We start from the raw sequence: 16,303 nt of genomic DNA, 5'->3' as shown, positions 1-16,303 counted from the left end.
AAGCCCTCTATTCTGTGGGGAGTTGAGTGTTTCCTATGTGACTGGGTCACCTCTGTCCCAGGGCTCTACCTCCATGGGAGAATGTGGACCCCAGCCTCTGGAGAGGCCTTGAAATCCCGATACTGTCCCAGCAGCCAGATGCAGTGTTGTGTGGCCTGAATTGTCGGTGCCTCTGCCTAGATTAGCTTTCATAGGTGAGGTGTGGTACATCAGGTTAGGTCTCTGGTGTGCTTGTGGCTGTTTACCTCCAATAATCTGGCTGCTAGCTTCAGCCACCTCCCATCTTTATCTCCACCACTGTCACTTGGACCAGCTGCCGTGTAAATCTCCACAGTTGTTACAGACTCCCAGCTCCACAGCTCCACAGCCAGATACTCTCTGCTGCAGTTGCCTCTGGGGCCTGCTGCTGTGCGTGGGAGTGTGGAGAAAGGCAGCCAGACTCTAACTCTGAACACAGCTTTCTAGAACATGGCTGTCACACTTCTGTGTCCCTCTCTGCTCTGGTCTCAGTCCTGATCCCTGGGTTCAGCTGCAGTACATGCTGATCACTCAGGCTTTTTTGGGGCTACAGCAAGTGCAGGCCACAACCTGATTCCTTCCTTTTTCCCTCCTCCCCTGTCACTTCAGTTTGCCCACCTTCAGATATTTATTACACAGATTTCTCAGACATGTTGTATGTTGGGCTGGGAACCATTTGTTTGATTATAGCTGTTCAACTTGTAATTTCAAGGGGACAGGTCAAGGGGACTCTTCACGCTGCCATGCTTTTTCCATCACTCCAATTATTCTTAATTGTATAATTTAGTGGCATTAAGTACACTCAGAATTATCAGGTATCACCACCATCCATTTACCAAATTTTTTTCTCCAAAACAAACTTTGTACCCATTAAGTAATTCACCATTCTCTCCCAGCAGTTGCTGGTAATTATGATTCTCCTTTGTGAACTTGACTGCTCGAGAGGTCATGTGAGTGGAATTATAGTTATTTCATTTTGCATAATGCCTTAAAAGATTCTACTTTGTAATGTGTAGCAGATTTCGTTCCATTACTACTTTATTTTGTGTTTAACTGTTTTTTTTCCAGTAGCTCATTTCCTGTTTATGTTTTCCTGTTATTTTATTAGTGGTTGCCTTGGGGATTACTATTATATTAACACTAAATTGAATTAATACTAACTTAGTTCAGTAATACACAAAAACCTTTTTTTATGCCATATTCTCTGTCCTTTAGTTCCATCTTAATAAATTAATTTTATTAATTTATTGGCAATGGCAGTTCCATCTTAATAAATTAATTTTATTTGGGCATGTTCATGGTTTAAGGATAGTTTTGTGAATTATGAAATTCTTAATCTCTTTTTTTCTTTCATGACTTTAAATATGTCATTCTATTGCCTTTCGGTCTCCTTAGTTTCTGATGAGATAAAGGCTGAGAAATACTGAGGGATACCTTGTTGGAGAGCTGTCACCTTTCCCTTGCTGATAGAAGATTCTGTGGTTTCCATCACTTTGTCTCAGTGTGACTCTCTTTGAGTTTATTCTTTTTGGAATGCATCGTGTTTGTTGGATGTCTGGATTGATGTCTTTTTTGTGGTGTGGGCCGTTATCATCCATTGTTTTTTCAAATGCTATTTTAGCCTTTTTTATCTGTTTATAACTTTAATTAAATGTGTGTTGGTTTGCTTGATAATGTGTTCTGTAGCTGTCTTAGGCTCTGTTTATTATCCTTTATTCTTTTTGCTCCTCAGGGTGATTAATCTCAGTTGACTTATCTTTGAGTGTGCTGGTATTTAGTTTTGCCTATTCATTCCTCTAGTGAAGTTTCTACTTTAGTTGTGATATTTTGCAGCTCCTAAATTTCTGTTTGAGACCTTTTTATATACTTTTATTGTCTTTATTGAGTCTGTTTCAGGAAACATTGTTCTCTTGGCCTCCATGGTTCTTTGTCCATGGTTTCCTTTATCTTTTTGAGTATATTTATGATACTTAATTTAAATTCTTTTTTTTTAGAAAGTTTGATGTCTCTGTTCTCTCAGTGAGGTTTTGTTTTCTTTCACCGAATGGGCCATAATTTCTGTTTGTTTGTTCTTTTGTTTATTTGTTTTGCATACCTCAATTTTTTGTTGATATCCAAACATTTTTGAATATTTTAATGTAACTAGAAATCAGATTCTCCCCTCCCTTAGGATTATTGTTGCTGCTTTTTTGGGGTCACATCTATTTGTAGTAAGTGGCTTTTCTAAACTATTTTTGCTAAGATTCTATTTTTTTAAAACATTGTCTCAACATACTCTTTCATTCTTTGCAAATGAGTTCTTCCTATGACCTTTCAGTGCATAGACAAGCCATGTACAACTCTTCTATAACTCTTACTCTTGCACAGAACTTGAAAGTCAGCCAAAAGTGAACATATACAGACTTTTTTTCTCAGCCTGTTTCCTGACCTAGGTACTGGTGGCTTTTCTAGATTCCTGGGAATATATGGAACCTTTTCGGATTTCTTAATCCCCAAAACATCTCACTCCCAGTTTATCCTCTTAGGCCTTTTGCCTGTCTGTTGTTTTACTCAGCTGCTATCCTTTGCTCCAGGAAGGATTGGTTTGTTCATTTGCCTTTCAGTATTTTCAAGAAATGTCCTCCATAGCTGCTTTTTAACTCTAAGAAATAGTTCTGAGTTAGTAAAATAAGGATAAGCCTTTTGCGTAAGTTCTTCATTATACTTCTAGACAGGTCAACACAAATTGTTCTTTGAGAACAAGGTCTCCTTTGTTCCTTCTGGAACCAAGTACTGATATGGGCAGTACAGACCACTGTCTTCAAGATTACCACTGACACACATGGTGGGGGATGGGCAACTAAGTTACAACTGGTTGCAATAAACCCTTGAGTGTTATCCAGAGTACTGATAAAGTTGAATCTGATATATTTCGCCAGTTTTCTTTGCTTCTATGGAGAGATGAGCTATTAATAGTTTCCTACTCTGAGATTTCACTGTTATCCTTCCGAACTAGCCAACAGTTTTTTAATATTGCCCAAAAGTGCATTAATAAGTTGTTTTAAAATACAAGAAAAAATGAATAAGATAGGATAAATAACATAATAATTTAGCAGTTTGGGAGTAAGGGAGCATCTCAAATAGTCAGTGGAAAATACACAGTTTAGTACTAAGGTTTGGCAGATTTTAGAGGATAATATGTTTTTTTGTTTCATTATTTTTGGTGCGTCACTCCAGAAGCATATACAGAAAGATATGGTTATGATATTTAGAAGATGTAATTTACCTAAGGAATAACATGTTGTTTATAAATTTTAATTAGAGGCCTGACGGAATGTTTAGAGCCTAGCAGGTAGCTGATAAGTGGCATAAGTGACTTTAAAGAACATTTATGGCTGGTACTTGGTAGTTTCAAGGGAGGATGAATCTTAATGTGAATTATGGATAATTAATGTTCTAATTAATGTTCTGATTAGTGTTCTGTCCCCAGAAGAAATAATTTCGGTTTACATTCAGATATGTCCTCCTGAGGGATTGTGAGTTCTAGGATTTTATTTCTCAGCTACAGGAAACAGCATGCCCTGAGAGCACAATTGTGCTACTGTATATGCCTTGCTTAGTTTGCTTTTCTTTACCCAGTCCTGCTCCCTACCCACTCTGGCAAATGTCTTACCTGACAGGAGTATGCGACCAGTGGTTGGAATTTGAATGTGATGCCTGTTCTGGATCGGTCTGTTCTCTGCCACATCAATGCAGACATCTCTGGCATGAAGGTTCCCTGGCTATATGTGGGCATGGTATTCTCAGCATTTTGTTGGCATATTGAGGATCACTGGAGTTATTCCATTAACTACTTGCACTGGTGAGCGTTGCCCAAATAGCTGGGGGTGGATGTCAAGACTTCTTCCATAATCAAGGGTGTGTCCAGGCTTTAAATGTCTCCTCTTTACCTGACCAGGGGTGAGCCAAAGACCTGGTATGGGGTGCCCTCGCTGGCAGCAGAGCATTTGGAGGAGGTGATGAAGAGGCTGACACCTGAGTTGTTTGATAGCCAGCCTGACCTTCTACATCAGCTTGTCACCCTCATGAATCCAAACACCCTCATGTCCCATGGTGTGCCAGTGAGTACTTGGATTTAATTGATGCCATACGGTGGAGAGGGAATGAGGAGAACTTAATTTTGGAGAAAATATTTGCATTTTGATGTGCAGGCTAGGTTTAGTATCATTACATCTCTATTTCCCTTGTTGTGCTTCTGTGAAGCTATATTCCTACATAGATCACTAATGTATCTTTAGATGGAAGGAAAGGAGAGATCAGATAATTATTTAACAACATAAAATTTGAAAGCTAGATTTTGTCCCTTAATCTGCCTCCTAGTCTTAGATTAGTTTTCGTACATTACTGATATAAATTCTAATTTTATAAAACCTAAATTGGGTTCAGGAAGGGATTTCAGACTTGAGAATTTCCAGAATTGATTTACATCAGCCAATTTTGCAAAAGACAATAAGCCAGACTTTGCAGGAGAAAAGTAGTGCACTCAATTTCTGTAGCACACTACACATTTTCTCTTATGAATTTCTAAGGTCTGAGTTAATCTCTACACAGCTTTTATGTCTAACTCCTTTAGATTTTCCATTTGCATAATAGAGACTTGGTATTTTCAAGGCTCCCTTTCAGTTCTGATATTTTTATCAGTTTTTACTTGCACTTTAACTCCTTACATAAATCACTTTGTCTCATGAAAAAATAACCCTTATTGATGATAATCATAACAGCCATTTATTATACCGTTTGTCTTGCCTCATGAGTCTTTTTATTTTTTTTCCTCCTATGTATACTCAACATATACTTCCACACATATTCAGGGCTAGGATTTGTGTTTTTCATCTAGCTTGTCTAATTTTATATATATATTCATAGTATTCTTTTATCCTTTTTATTTTCTTAAGGGTAGTAGTATTCCAATTTTTATTTCTGATTTTAATAATTTGTCTTCTCTCTTTGAATTAATTTTGTTAATTCAAGAAACTTGCTTTAGGTTTTGTTGATTCTCTGCTTTCAATTCTGTATTTCACTAATTTCTTGAATCCATTTGTCAATATCCTATATCTCATAACAATTTTTTTCTTAAAGTATCTGTTCTGTGATGTTTGTGTAGCCCTCAGCTCTCTTTTGGTCACTGTTTGCATGATATATACCTTTCCATTCTTTCACTTTCATCTTATTTGTGTCATTATGTCTAGGTGAGGTAAAGTTGGATCGTGTTTTTTAATTTATTTTGCCAGTCTTTTCTTTTTGAGAGTTTAATTTTTAAGTTAATAATTACCAAAAGAAGGAACTTAATTCTGCCATTTTGTTGTTTTCTGCCTGTCATTTTTTTTTATTCTTAATTCTCTCATTCCTGTTTCTTTGTGTTTGATTAGTCTAGTGTTTCAGTTCATTGCCCTTTTTTATTGTATTTTTTATTTTTTTAGTTACTTTGGTATTACAACTACTATTTTAATTTTAACATTTTAGTTTGAGTTAATACTAAGTACCTTCAATAGTAAGTTCCATAACTTACTGAATATGTGTAGCTCTTGAGTTCTTATGTATCTCTGTCTCTCTTCCTTTATATTGTCACAAATTACATCTTTATATATTGTTTACCTATTTTAGTTTTATGATTATCATTTCATGTATTTTTCTTTTCAATTATAAAGAAAATAGGAGTCATAAAAAATACAGTACTGGGTTTTATATTTGCCTATTTAGGTACTTTTATCATTGTTCTTATTTTCTTTATGTAGCTTTTAGTTCTCTGGGAAACTATTTTATCTATTTTTCTTTTTCTTTCATCACTTGAAATGCATTATCTCCTGCCTTCTGGCATCCCTGATTTCAGATAAGAAATCTGCAAATAATCTTATTCAAGATCTATTACATAGGATGAATTGCTTCTCTCTTGCTGCTCTCGGTATTCTTTGTCTTTAGCTTTTAACAGTTTGATTATATTGCCTCTCTGAGTTTATCCTACTTGAAGGGCATTAAGGTTCTTGAATGTGTAGATCATTCTTTCTTAAAGTTTTTGAGTAGTTCACCCATTATTTCTTAAGATATTCTGTCTCTTTATCTCACTCCTCTTCTGGGACTCCCAGTATGCATATATTAGTTTTCTATATGATCTCCTACATGTCTTTTAGGCTGTTTATTTTTCTGAATTTTCTTTTCCCTTTGCTACTCAAATTAGGTAATCTCAATTGACCTGTTTTATTTAAATTTTATTTTTTTAACTCACAGAAAATCTATATCAAATCATCTTCAAAGTAACAAAAACAAACTAGGACTAGGTGTGTATCCCTGGTCATGCTCCAGGCCCTCTCCCACTTTCAACCTCTCTCATTCCAGCTAAATGATTAGTCTGTTGATTGTTGAGATTGAGAGAGGAAAGCCCTAGGGGAAGAATAGTGGAAGTGGAGAGTGAGGTGGAAACAGGAACCTTTTGGAGCTCTGATTGCCAGGAGATCCCAAGGACTGCTGAGCAGGACACTGGAACAGTAGGCCCAGCCAGCTCCTGCAGCACTATCTTTTGTCCATTGGTAGGGTGAAGAATGAGAGTAGAGAACCAGTCCTCTGTAATGGCAGTATTTGGTGTTGAAATCCTCACAGCTTTCATTGACCTATTTTAAAACTCACTGATTCTTCATTCTGCCTGCCCACATCTACTGTTTAAAATATCCAGAGCATTTTTCACTTTAATTGTGGTACTTTTTTAGTTTTCAGAATACTTTTCTGTTTCTTTTTTCTAATTTTTGTCTCTTTATTGAGATTGTCTCTTTGGGGAGACATGTTAACTTGAGCCTATTTAAGACAGTTTATTTTCAGTCTTTGTCCACTAAGTTCAGTGCCTGGGTTATCTCAGGCTTAGTTGTATTGAATAGCCGGACATTCTTGTTTCTTCATATATCTCCTAATTTTTTCTTGAAAACTGGACATTTTTAGCATTATATTATGGCAGTTTTTCTTGTTGCTGCTTTTTTATTTTTAGAAGTAGTAGTATCATTTAGTTGAAAGTCAGCCACAGTTGGGAACTTATTAGAGTCTTCTCAGGTTTTTTTCTCACATGTATGTGGTTTTCTCAGTTCCCAGGAATACACGAGAGCTGCTCAGAGCCCTTATCCCACAGTGTGTTTTACCACAAGTGGCTGTACTATGGCTATATATTTTCCATTACTTAGTTTCAGCAAACATGCCTGGGAAGCCAGTTGTGTTCTGGGAAACTCTCAGGTAAATATAGGTATAGATCCTTGAGCTAGGGAGCCATCAAAACAAATAGCCTCACTTCTTTGCAGATAAGATCCACATTGTGTTCTGTGGCACCAGCAAGCTGTACTAGGATCTTAGACTGCTGTCCCCAAGGTACTTCTGAGATTGGGTTAGAAGGGTTATAGGCAGGAGATTTATAGCACAGTGCTCTTTTACCAAAATTTATAAGTTTTTTTGTTTCATTTTGTCCGTTAAATGTTATCTTGGTATTTGTAGTTTATGATTTTATTACACAGTTTTGAAAATGTTTTGATGCTTATTGTTTTAGTAGAGGGATTAATTAAACTTTGGATTTCCCGTTTTATTAATAAGCTGACAGAGGGATGAGGGATTTCATTCCTCTGTCAGCTTATTGTTTTAGTAGAGGGATGAAATTTTGGATTTCCCCTTTTATCATTCATGGTGGAATTATTTCCTCCTTTTAAAATTTACATTTACTTATTAACTGAATAAATAATCCTCCTCTCATGTTCATGGACCGTTCATATTTCTTTCTTATATTGCACATTGTTTTTCTTTGTATTCTCCGAATATTAACCTCACATTTTTATTTTCTCTTTTAAGGAACAAAAATAAAGTAGAGTCTATGTGTCTTTCTACTGTTTCCCCATATCTATAACAAGATTCAAAGGCATTCTTAACTCCACATTCCATCATTAGTCTTAACCCACACTCCCTTCTCACTTTTTTAGGTTGTTCGCACAAACCAATGTGCAGGAGAATTTGTCATCACTTTTCCTCGTGCTTACCACAGTGGTTTTAACCAAGGCTACAACTTTGCTGAGGCTGTCAACTTTTGCACTGCTGACTGGGTGAGTCTGGGATGTGGTGATCTTGCAGACTTCTATCAAGTCATAGATAATAAAAGTAGAAGTCACTACAGAGCACCTAAGCAGTTGATTCGAAAATGGCCACACAAAGTATTGAATTACTTGCAGCTACCAGCTGGACGCCAGTGCATCGAACACTACCGCCGGCTCCGGCGTTACTGTGTCTTCTCCCATGAGGAGCTCATCTGCAAGATGGCTGCCTTCCCTGAGAAGCTGGACTTGAATATGGCTTTGGCTGTGCACAAGGAGATGTTCATAATGGTGCAGGAGGAGCGACGTTTACGAAAGGCCCTGTTGGAGAAGGTGGGTGGTAGGCAGCAGGGCTTAGGGATTCAGTGGAATAGAATATGGAAGAGAGACAAGGAGACAAAAATTGAGTATTGTGTTCTTCATCTCTTAACTCATACATTTTGAAGTGGAAATACAGAGACTATGTGTTTATATGTTTTTCTTCCAATTTCTCTACAGCAATCCTTACAAAGTTGAGCCCACAACGGGGCTCAGTGTTGGCTGAGGTGGGGTGTCTGCAACCCTGCTCCTAGTCTTTACAGTATATATGGGTTGAACACCCCCAGGGCATCACGGAGGCTGAACGAGAGGCTTTCGAGCTGCTCCCAGATGATGAACGCCAGTGCATCAAGTGCAAGACGACGTGTTTCCTATCAGCCTTGGCCTGCTATGACTGCCCAGATGGCCTTGTCTGCCTTTCACACATCAACGACCTCTGCAAGTGTTCAAGTAGCCGGCAGTACCTTCGGTGAGCATGGTGCCTACTTGGAGGATGCATAGCAAGTTATAGAACTGGGCCAGATACTCTTTTCCTTGCCCTTTTTTTCCAGGTATCGATACACCTTGGATGAACTCCCCACCATGCTGCATAAGCTGAAGGTTCGGGCTGAGTCCTTTGACTCCTGGGCCAACAAAGTACGAATGGCTCTGGAGGTGGAAGATGGCCGAAAGCGCAGTAAGTGAGAAGAATGGAAGACCCCATGAGCTAGCTTTTTTCTTATAGCATTGTAAGCCTTGCTTCTCCACATTTTCATAGCACTGCCTACCTCTTGCAAATTTACTCTTTCTCAAGGCTTTGAAGAGCTAAGGGCACTGGAGTCTGAGGCCCGTGAGAGAAGATTTCCTAACAGTGAACTGCTTCAACGATTGAAGAACTGCCTGAATGAAGCAGAAGCTTGTGTCTCCCAAGTCCTGAGACTAGTCAGTGGCCAAAAGGCTAGGTACGTTGGAGAAAGGGCAGAAAAGGATGGCATTTTGTAAAAATGGATAATGGAAATGGATAGGCTATAAATAAAGAATGTACATAGCAAAAGTTAGTATGTTATATATGATATTAGTGACCAAAACTTATATAGATGAACTATTTGAAGAAGCACAGTTTCAACACTGAGTCAGTTATAGTGACAGCGGTGAGATGAGACATGAAAACGATGTAAAATTAACTAGAAATAACTGTAAGTACACAATTTCCAACATATGATATACAGGCATATCTTGCTTCATTATACTTTGCTTTAGTACTCTTCACAGATTTTTTTTACAAATGGAAAGCAAGACCCTCTACATACAAAAATGTTATTACTTGATTTATTGTGGTGCTTAACTTTGTTGCGGTGGTTTGCAACTGAACCTATAGTATTTCTAAGGAATGCTCCTAGTTCATCCTTTTACTGTCAATAGCAATAGAAATGAAAATGGGATAGAAAAATTATAATCCAGCCATACTTGGTAAGCAAACTTTGCAGAGTTGTCCAGCATCAGATTCTCCACAAAATTCATTCTTGGCTAAATGAAAGTCTTAAATTTTATTTACTTGATGGTTGTCAAATGTATGTGATAATATATATATGTCTATTTTTTTTGGCTGAAATATCAAGTGAGTAATTATATACATGTGTTTTATAAACTTTAGATAAAAGAGGACCTATTAATCACATCAAATAATCATATTTTTCTAATTTAAAGAATTAAAAAATTGAAGATAGTAGTAATAATTCTTTTTACAGAGGACCTTTTTTACTGTCTCTACTTAAGAAATAAAAACTTTCCCACGTTGACCTAGTCGTACTTGTATCAAGTTTCCTTGCTTTTAATATTTATGAACTTGACCTATCTCAACTTGTCCTTCATCTACCTTCTTGGCCTCTTCATTTCTTCCTTCTCGTATAATTATACTCAAAGGATACGTCCTAGAACTTATCACTTGGAACTGTTTTACTTCTGACACAATAAACTCTTTCAATTTTTCCTTTATCTACAGTATCAATTAATTTGACCCTTCCATATCATCACAAAAATTTGCTTCTTAATCATGCTATATGTTTTGCTAAAAAACTCTGATTTATTCCAATTACAATTAATGTATTTATTATCTTTAGCCTCACTGTGAAAGCTACTACTGTTATATCCTGTTAGCTATTTACTTTTATGTTGCCTTCTTATTCATTTTGATGACCTTATAGCTCTTAATTACTATAGAAAGTAAACACTATCTAGAGGCTATTTTCCAGTTTTGTTCTCTTGAAAAGGAGTCTATTTTCAGTCCTCTGTCTAAGATACTAACTCCAGGCACCATACTGTTAAATTTATGCAGAAACTTGGATTCTCTCACTTTGAAATCTTTATAGTCTCTTTTGTGTTAACAGTTCTGTCACACAATGTTGTTAAGTTTTTTCATTTTAATGTATTGGTTCAGATGATCTTTGAAGATCTTACTTAACATGGACGGAAATTAGGTACTGGATTTCTCAGAATACATGAAAAATGGTTTTAGCAGGTTTACTTTGTGAGTTCTTTCTCCCTCACTCTTGCAGAGTTGAAACTCCACAGTTGACCCTGACAGAGCTCCAGGTCCTTCTTGAGCAGATGGGCAGCCTGCCCTGTGCCATGCATCAGATTCGGGATGTCAAAGTAAGGACAGGCTTGGGAAGATGCAATTCTTGTTAACAACCAGTACTAGCAAAGTATGAAATAGCAGGGAAGCTTGAGAATCTGATTGTTCTAAGTTGTTCTTTATAATCATCTATACATCTTCCTTAGAAGCTATGCAGATAAGCAGTTACTGAACTGGTTTTATCCTAATAGCTTACAATTATCCAAACAAAATACCAAACAAAACCTGAAGGTGGTGGAGAGAATCTTTTTCAGACTTCAGAGTATTAGGACATTTATTTGTATCAAACATATCATGTCTTAGGAATAATTTAAGATGAGAGTGAATCAGCAATATATGCCTATGTGACAAGATGAACAGATCAAGGCCAGGCAGTCGAGAATCTAGATGGCTAAAGAATCTGTTCCTTATTCTGTATTTCTGCAGGGTGTCCTGGAACAGGTGGAGGCCTACCAAGCTGATGCCCGGAAGGCCCTAGGTTCCCTGTCCCCTAGTCTAGGGCTCCTGCGGTCCTTGTTGGAGAGGGGGCAGCAACTGGGTGTGGAAGTGCCTGAAGCCCATCAGCTCCAGCAGCAGATGGAGCAGGCACGATGGCTAGATGAAGTGAAGCAAGCACTGGCTCCTACAGCCCAAAAGGGTTCCCTGGTCATCATGCAGGCGCTGTTGGTTACAGGCACCAAGGTAGCCTCCAGCCCTTCTGTGGATAAGGCCCGGGCTGAGCTTCAGGAGCTGCTGACCATTGCAGAATGCTGGGAGGAAAAGGCCCATTTCTGCTTGAAGGACAGGTGGGGCCCAACCTTTCCACATATATACCCTGACTCTAGTCTTCAGAGTTTGAGAGTTGTATGGCTTCAGTGGGTTATCTTGGTACCAGACTCCAAGTTAGGCATCTGCTGACCTATAATGATTGGTATGACATGTTACCAGTCTGATACATATTCCTACTATGTAAAAGCAGTAATTGGGTAACTTCCTGGTCTTAGTTCTCAGATTATAGACATCAGACATGATTTATAAGAAATATGTATTCGTATTTGTGTAGAGAGATCCTCAGAATCGGTTGATAATGGCTCACTTTAACTCTTGAATTTTTCCTTGTGTATGCTTTTGTCAGGGAAATGTAGGACCAAAAATATGCATATATACAGGTAATATTTAAGGATGGATTTCTCTTTCCTCCAATATATTTAGGCAGAAGCATTCACCAGCGACACTGGAAGCCATTATCCATGAGGCAGAAAACATCCCTGTTTACCTGCCTAACATTCAGGCACTCAAAGATGCTCTGACTAAGGCACAGGCATGGATTGCTGATGTGGATGAGATCCAAGTGAGGACCTTGTTTTTCTTAGTTTTGTATTGTAGGCATGCAGCTAGAACAAAGAGTCTATCTAAAACCTTTTAATTCAGTTGGTTTGTATTGGACATTGGAGGTACTGGGGGGCAACCTAAAGAAGCTGAGACTATCAAGATAAGAATGATGAAAAGAGAAACATATGTATGGGTCTGTAGCTAAACAGGCACCATCAAAGGGAGAGGGTGAGATGAAGCAAAATGTAACAATAAGTGGCCTGTTAATTGAATCTTTTTTCCCTGATCCAGGGAAACTAGGAGTTCTGGATAAAAAGTATCCTACTTTTTACTTTAGAATAGTCTAGATTTTGTTTATGACACCATAGCATGATGCTCAGCACAGTTGAGAAATAATGATTTTTGACCTGCTTTAACTGAGCTTTTCTCTTGCCCCATACCAGAATGGTGACCACTACCCGTGCTTGGATGACTTGGAGGGCCTAGTAGCTGTGGGCCGGGACCTACCTGTGGGTCTAGAAGAGCTGAGACAGCTAGAGCTGCAGGTACTGACAGCACACTCCTGGAGAGAGAAGGCATCCAAGACCTTCCTGAAGAAGAATTCATTTTACACACTTCTAGAGGTGAGGCCTGCGCCCCTGAACTATTTGAGATTACTTATGAGAATGTAAGAGTTGGTTTGTGCTGAGGATGCGGCAGGGAGAGAGGTCGGAGAATCATGGCCATTCCTTTCCTTCCTGTTTGCCTCAGGTGCTCTGCCCATGTGTAGATGCTAGCTCAGACGGCAATAGACGGAGCCGGTGGATGGAGAGGGAGCTGGGATTATGCATATCTGACACAGAGCTGCTGGGACTGTCTGCACAGGACCTCAGGGACCCAGGCTCTGTGGTAAGGAGTTTGGGCCCAGATGAGGAGAAGAGCCTGCCGATGATAGTCTGAAGGGGACCATGGCAGCAGGGTGTTAATGGCACCAGAGTAAGGTAGGAGTGCTGACCTCCTCTCCCCTGTCCCGGGCATGGCAGATTGTGGCCTTCAAGGAGGGGGAACAGAAAGAAAAGGAGGGTATCCTGCAGCTGCGTCGCACCAACTCTGCCAAGCCCAGTCCACTGGCATCATCGACCACGGCTGCCTCTGCAACTTCCATCTGTGTGTGTGGGCAGGTGCCAGCTGGGGTGGGAGCTCTGCAGTGTGACCTTTGTCAGGAGTGGTTCCACGGGGGATGTGTGTCGGTACCCCGCCTTCTCAGCTCCCAAAGGCCCAGTCTCACCTCATCCCCACTGCTGGCCTGGTGGGAGTGGGACACCAAATTCTTGTGTCCTTTGTGCATGCGCTCACGGCGCCCACGCCTAGAGACCATCCTGGCACTGCTGGTAGCCCTGCAAAGACTGCCTGTGCGGCTGCCTGAGGGTGAGGCACTTCAGTGCCTCACAGAGAGAGCCATTGGCTGGCAAGGCCGTGCTAGGCAGGTTCTGGCTTCTGAGGATGTGACAGCTCTATTGGGACAGCTGGCCGAAGTTCGTCAACAGCTCCAGGCTGAACCCAGGCTAGAGGAGCTCCCTACCCAGCTTTCAGCCCCTGCCTTTGAGCCTCTGAGAGGAGGAGGTAGCAAGGATATGCCTAAGGTAAGCTATGCAGCCCAGCTTTTATCAGTTTCTTTGTATCTCTTAGGCATATCCCTGTTTACGCTCCACTCTTGTCCTTGGTCTTATTTGCACATTGTTTTAGTGCAGCATCCCTGGCCTACTCTGCATTCTGTCCAGATGTCTGCTGTCAATCTATGTCTGCCTTCCTCCTTAAAGAGATAGGGATAGGGGTCCCAAACTTAGGGCTATAGGAGGAAGAATAGATCTATTTATCTGTTTCTATCCATTCTTACTTGCCTTGGCAGGTCCAGGGGTTGCTGGAAAATAGAGACAGAATGACGTGTCCTGAGGAGGTAGCCCTTGCACAGGACCCAAGTAAGAGAGGTAGATACGGGTGTGAGTAGGCTATTCATTAGATAACACCAGAGTGACCTTTTTGGTCTTCGCTCTGTTGTAGGGGTAGGGTCAAACCAGAGGCAATTGTCTAACAAAACTTGTCCACACCCACCCCCCAGATCTGGACCTGCTGTCCTCATTATTGCCACAGTTATCTGGTCCTGTATTAGAACTGTCCGAAGAAACCCGGGCCCCACTGGAGGAGCTCATGTTGGAGGGTGATCTGCTTGAGGTTACCTTGGATGAAAACTACAGCATCTGGCAGCTGCTGCAGGCTGGGCAGCCTCCAGACCTGAAGCGGATTCGTACACTTCTGGAGGTGAGAAAACAGGTCATGGCAGGGACAGATTTCAGGCATATCAGGCAAGGAGTCCAGGCCTGACCACTGGCCCACTACCCTTTTCTGCTTGTCTTTGTGTGATTGTAGCTGGAGAAGCCTGAGCATCAAGGAAGTCGGACAAGGGTCCGGACATTGGAGAAGCGACAGCGGCGACAACAGAAAGTAGATCTGGGTAGAAATAGCAAGGATCTTCAAGAAGAGCTAGAGGCAAAAAAAGCCCGGAGCTCAGGAGTTAAGCCTGAGGAACAAGAGTTTGTTGAGGAAGCAGAACATGAAAATATACTTCTAACACCGACAGACCATAGTCCCATTTTGAAAGGAAACCGGAATAGCTTACAACAGAAAGATTCAGATCCTATGATCTCTTTACCTTCTTTAACCCCTTTACTACACTTGTCTTACCCTCGGCACCAAGTGTTGTGACAAGCAGCATAAAAGTTGTTTTATTTTGAATTTCATTGCTTTCTAGGCCTTCCTAAATCCTGCACCTTCTTTCCTATTGAGAATTTGTCCCTTTAGTGTTTAATGCCCTAAAGGAAGTGTTTTAAAGTCATTTCCTAAGGACAGTGCACTGTATGCCTCTTTCCAGAAGTCTCTTGGCAGCAGCATTACTGGGTTTAGCATACAGTGATTTTCTAAGCCAGTTTCATTCTAGACTGTGGCAAATAAAACTTGAGAAAGGCAAATGTGTCTAACTTTTCTTTTTCCAGTATTATTTTTATTCCTTATTTTATCTTTAAAATATTTGGGGGCTTTAAGTCTTCTTGCACCTTCATTTTATAACTCTTTTCTCACTTTGGTTAAAAATGAGGGTGGGAAAAAAACCACATAGCATGATGTAATTACTTGTTAGTAGAGCAAAACAAGAAGTTCTTAGTTCCAGCAGCTGGGTGTTTTTAATTTGATTTCTTCTGTTAAAAGTTAAACAATGGGTGATTTTAAAACTGATTTGCACTTCTTGGAATATAGGAGTGAAGGGCTAAAGTCAACAAATCTAAAAAGTTTTAAAACTCATGATCCTTTTTATGTTAAGGCTGAGAAGTGGTTATTTCCTGTAACTTCAAGGTTGAGCTCTCAGTTCGTTTTTCTAGCATAATTCATTGAAAAGTTTTTTCTCTCTTTAATAGCTTTATTATCCCTTTGTTGAAAAATCTATTGGCTGTAGTCATGTGTTCTTTTTCATTGTTTCAATGTACCCATTGTTCTGTTTTATTGTTGAACTATTTTTATTCTTTTAGGAATGACACTCAGTTGTCTTGTTTACTAAACTTTTCATAAGTTGAATAATCAGTACAGTAAAATGATTCCTCTTACTTTATTCTTTTTCAGATAATTTTACTAGTCTAGTACCACCAACCTGTTTTCCATATGCAGTTGGCTTTAAATCCAAATATGATAAATCTGAACTTGAAATTATAACTCCCAGTTTTTCCTGTTCTTTCAAATTATAAATACAATATTTTGATCTGCTATACTTGTAAGAATTCAGCAATATTAGTGTGTAAATGTCTTAAAAGCATTAATCCATTGAACTTTCTTGTGTCTAAGTGACCCAGACATATATTGTACTTCTGTCCTTCAGTAATCAGATTATTTTGGCTCAGTTTGAATCTTAAATCAGTATTCCCCTCTA

The 16,303-nt window shown here is 39.4% G+C and overlaps 1 protein-coding gene across 9 annotated transcripts in view; it reads left to right on the top strand.

Moving 5' to 3' along the window:
* The window catches only part of LOC102887656 (lysine-specific demethylase 5D), a 41,102-nt gene extending 25,746 nt beyond the window's left edge, over positions 1 to 15,356 (top strand). For 5 of the 9 annotated variants that reach the window (XM_015586584.2, XM_006908331.3, XM_015586585.2 and 2 more), the window contains 16 exons: positions 3,678 to 3,859; positions 3,956 to 4,118; positions 8,001 to 8,120; positions 8,247 to 8,441; positions 8,714 to 8,895; positions 8,978 to 9,102; positions 9,220 to 9,367; positions 10,961 to 11,057; positions 11,467 to 11,825; positions 12,232 to 12,370; positions 12,795 to 12,974; positions 13,102 to 13,239; positions 13,374 to 13,973; positions 14,240 to 14,318; positions 14,450 to 14,649; positions 14,758 to 15,356. In XM_015586584.2, the coding sequence (XP_015442070.1) occupies positions 3,678 to 3,859; positions 3,956 to 4,118; positions 8,001 to 8,120; positions 8,247 to 8,441; positions 8,714 to 8,895; positions 8,978 to 9,102; positions 9,220 to 9,367; positions 10,961 to 11,057; positions 11,467 to 11,825; positions 12,232 to 12,370; positions 12,795 to 12,974; positions 13,102 to 13,239; positions 13,374 to 13,973; positions 14,240 to 14,318; positions 14,450 to 14,649; positions 14,758 to 15,093 (3,243 nt within the window). In that variant the 3' untranslated portion in view covers positions 15,094 to 15,356. The remainder of the gene's footprint in view (positions 1 to 3,677; positions 3,860 to 3,955; positions 4,119 to 8,000; positions 8,121 to 8,246; positions 8,442 to 8,713; positions 8,896 to 8,977; positions 9,103 to 9,219; positions 9,368 to 10,960; positions 11,058 to 11,466; positions 11,826 to 12,231; positions 12,371 to 12,794; positions 12,975 to 13,101; positions 13,240 to 13,373; positions 13,974 to 14,239; positions 14,319 to 14,449; positions 14,650 to 14,757) is intronic. The other 4 variants (XM_025044284.1, XM_015586586.2, XM_006908332.3 and 1 more) reach the window with 2 other exon arrangements.
* Positions 15,357 to 16,303: the final 947 nt, after the last annotated feature.

The sequence above is a fragment of the Pteropus alecto genome, unplaced genomic scaffold, assembly GCF_000325575.1.
Source record: "Pteropus alecto unplaced genomic scaffold, ASM32557v1 scaffold453, whole genome shotgun sequence".
NCBI classification, from domain to species: domain Eukaryota; kingdom Metazoa; phylum Chordata; class Mammalia; order Chiroptera; family Pteropodidae; genus Pteropus; species Pteropus alecto.
The sequence above is the reverse complement of the archived record's forward strand: the minus strand, read 5'-3'. Positions and strand labels throughout refer to the sequence as shown.